General features: G+C 56.0%; 1 protein-coding gene across 1 annotated transcript; it reads left to right on the top strand.

Moving 5' to 3' along the window:
* Positions 1-1,251: 1,251 nt before the first annotated feature.
* On the top strand, positions 1,252-2,552 carry LOC113217979 (uncharacterized; the record flags this gene model as incomplete). Its single annotated transcript, XM_052265902.1, is given in 3 exon segments — positions 1,252-1,441; positions 1,712-1,986; positions 2,076-2,552. Coding segments are annotated over 3 exon segments (640 nt in total), but the record flags the coding sequence as incomplete, so codon positions are not given.
* Positions 2,553-2,671: the final 119 nt, after the last annotated feature.

Here is a 2,671-nt window from a genome sequence, read left to right as displayed (position 1 = left end):
GGGGGGGGCTGGCGGCGCAAAGGTGACTGGCTCGGCAGGCATCTTGCGGGGAGGTTATTGGCTCTGGTCTTCCTAATTAGGATGGATCGACAAGATTGTCGTCCGCCCCGCGTCCACCACAACCACGACAAGTAGAAGAGGAGGAGAGCAGAACGGGTAGAGAGGGGGGAGGTAGGACTATTTTCGGCCGCACTGCGACACGCTTGTTGCGAAGGGGACTTGTGTGGACTTCCCTCCAGGAGCCGCGCCGCGCCGGTCACGCGAGGCAGCGCCTCCGTCCGCGCGCGTCTGCACGCGTCCTGAACGCGTCGACTTGGCTCGACAACATCCGCTGCTTCTTCGGGAGGGGGGCTCACAGGCAGGAGGCGCAGGTCACTCAACCTAGGCCGGCGCCGCGTCGCTCGCACGGCGAGGGGAAAGGGGGAGCGGACCTCGTACATCCCGTGTGCGTTTAGCGCCACCTCACCCTCACCCCCTCGCGCACCCCAGCCCCCAGCCACTGCTCTCTCGGCTATCACGATTCTCCGCCGCCTCGAAGATGTCGCGTTTAAAGCCCATCCTTCGCAATTATCGTTTTTATTCCCACTCCCGGCGCTGCGCCGCCTCCCCCACCTCCCCCACCACCCCCTGCAGCTCCTGCCGAGTCGGTAGCTTAGCGCAGCTTAGCGCAGCGTGACACAACGGTACTCATAGCTCACCGGGGCTGCATAATTGAATTGTCCCCTTCCCCCCTCACGCGCCGCGCCGCCGCGCGCCATGTGGTCGCGAAGGAGGCTGAGCGGAGCGGGCAGGAGGACGGGATGACAACGACCCCAAACGTCAAATAATCACGCCGGGCTCCTTTTGCCGCTCCCGTTGCGCCGCAAAGCCGCGAGCACACCCGACAAACTACTCGAGTGGAAAGCTCCACTCCACGCACGCTCTGGAGGAGTTCCCAAAAAATAAGAACAGGGTTGGTTGACCACTCGCCGCACGCAGAACGGCGGCCGGGGGCGCGGGGGGCGCGGCGGCGGCGTGGCCTGGCGTACGACGGACTTCCCTGTACCAACACCACCGGCCCTCATTGTTCAGAGGCGTCTAGCGAGACGTTGAGCTCGATGGGTTGTAGCGGAAAGGGAACGCCCACAAAACGTGAATGTCTTGGACAGCTTACTGAGCTAAATATACATACTAAAGCGGAGAATGCGAAAAATTCACTAAATCTTTACTAGGGGTCTCATAAATGTTTTATTATGATTTGTTTGCCTACAGATATTTAGCTACTGCCCAGTTCGTCGGCAACAACTTCCTCAAGGCCCAGGGTTACCCGAAGGCGACGCACTTTGACCCTGCACGGCCCGCCGAGTCCTTGTCGATGCTCGCCAACGCGGTCTTCAAAAGGCACTTCGGCCTCAAAGTCAACTCGGCAACTTACATTAAACCAGCGGTCGCGTACATCCAGGTACGAAATGTCACCCGCGACCAGTGCCCAATAGCCCCCGGTTTATAGAGTGTCCGACATCGGGCCCCGTACTTTTCTTTTGGTCATACTGTGGGCTTGCGGGCATGCCCACCGTCGCCGTGCCTTACGGCGCCGGGCAAGGAGGCAACCGGCCCAGGCGCCCAGGCCTAGACGCCTGAATGCGGTAGTGAGGTCAACAAAAAGCACGGGACAGCCGTAAAAGTACTGCCTCGCGTACGACTTTTACTTACGCCTTTTTTTGTGATCCAGGAGGTCCTCCAGCTGGGACAGAGCAAGGGGCTCAGCATAGCCGCCCTCTCCTCGTCAGACATCGAGTCCAGACTGTCCGACACCATCAACGGCGAGGTGGTGGAGCCCGTGCTGCGCGTCTGGCGGGCGTACCGATACTCCACCAAGGTCCCCCAGTGCGCCGCCTACGTGCTGTGCGTCGTGAACAAGCAGGAGCCGGAGGGCGGGTCGGTGGCGGGGACCCAGGGCGTCCTCGCCCCGGCCGGCATCAAGCCGGGCGTCACCAAGCTATCGAGGTAAGTGCCTCTCCCTACGTTTCTTGGCCTCCTTCGTCGCACTTTGTCGTAGCCAAACTCTTACTAATTATGTTTCTCTCACAATCTAGCATGGTTGCTGCTTGGTTCATATCCGGCAACAACGAGACACCTTTCTGGAAACTGTACAACGCCGCGGTCGAGGACCACGACTGCTCATCCAAATACCATCCCAAAGAATCGTGTGCGGAGTTCCACGAAGAGGATATAAGGGCAACAACCGAATACGCACATAATGAACTTTAAAGTTTTAAGCGAGTTTCAGGAAAATGAAGACTGTTCCAGTATAAATTTGTCTAGCTAAGTTGAGGCCAAAGCCCGTGGAGCATATACAATTGATATTTTAAACAGGTTACCTACGCCTAAGTGAAATCCATTTCTTTAGAATGTGGTGAATGTGCACCGTTTCTCCAAGGAGCAGAGATATAGAGAACTACAGTGTATGCCTCAACTCGTTAAAAAATAATTGATAGGCAGAAGTTACAATGCCATTGCATGTTGAACTATTTGTAAATAAGAATTTCCTGATTTAAGTGTTTAGCTTCTAATTAATAGATAAAGGAAAAATGGGTGGTGATACACCTGTATTTCCAAGGTCTCAAATTATGTGCTAACTTACTGACAACTGTGATCTTACTAGAATGTGGATGTTGCAAAATAGCTGGAT

Source organism: Frankliniella occidentalis, unplaced genomic scaffold, assembly GCF_000697945.3.
Source record: "Frankliniella occidentalis isolate FOCC.00 unplaced genomic scaffold, Focc_3.1 Scaffold32, whole genome shotgun sequence".
NCBI lineage: Eukaryota > Metazoa > Arthropoda > Insecta > Thysanoptera > Thripidae > Frankliniella > Frankliniella occidentalis.
Note: the sequence above shows the minus strand (reverse complement) of the source record. Positions and strands in the feature narration are given on the sequence as shown.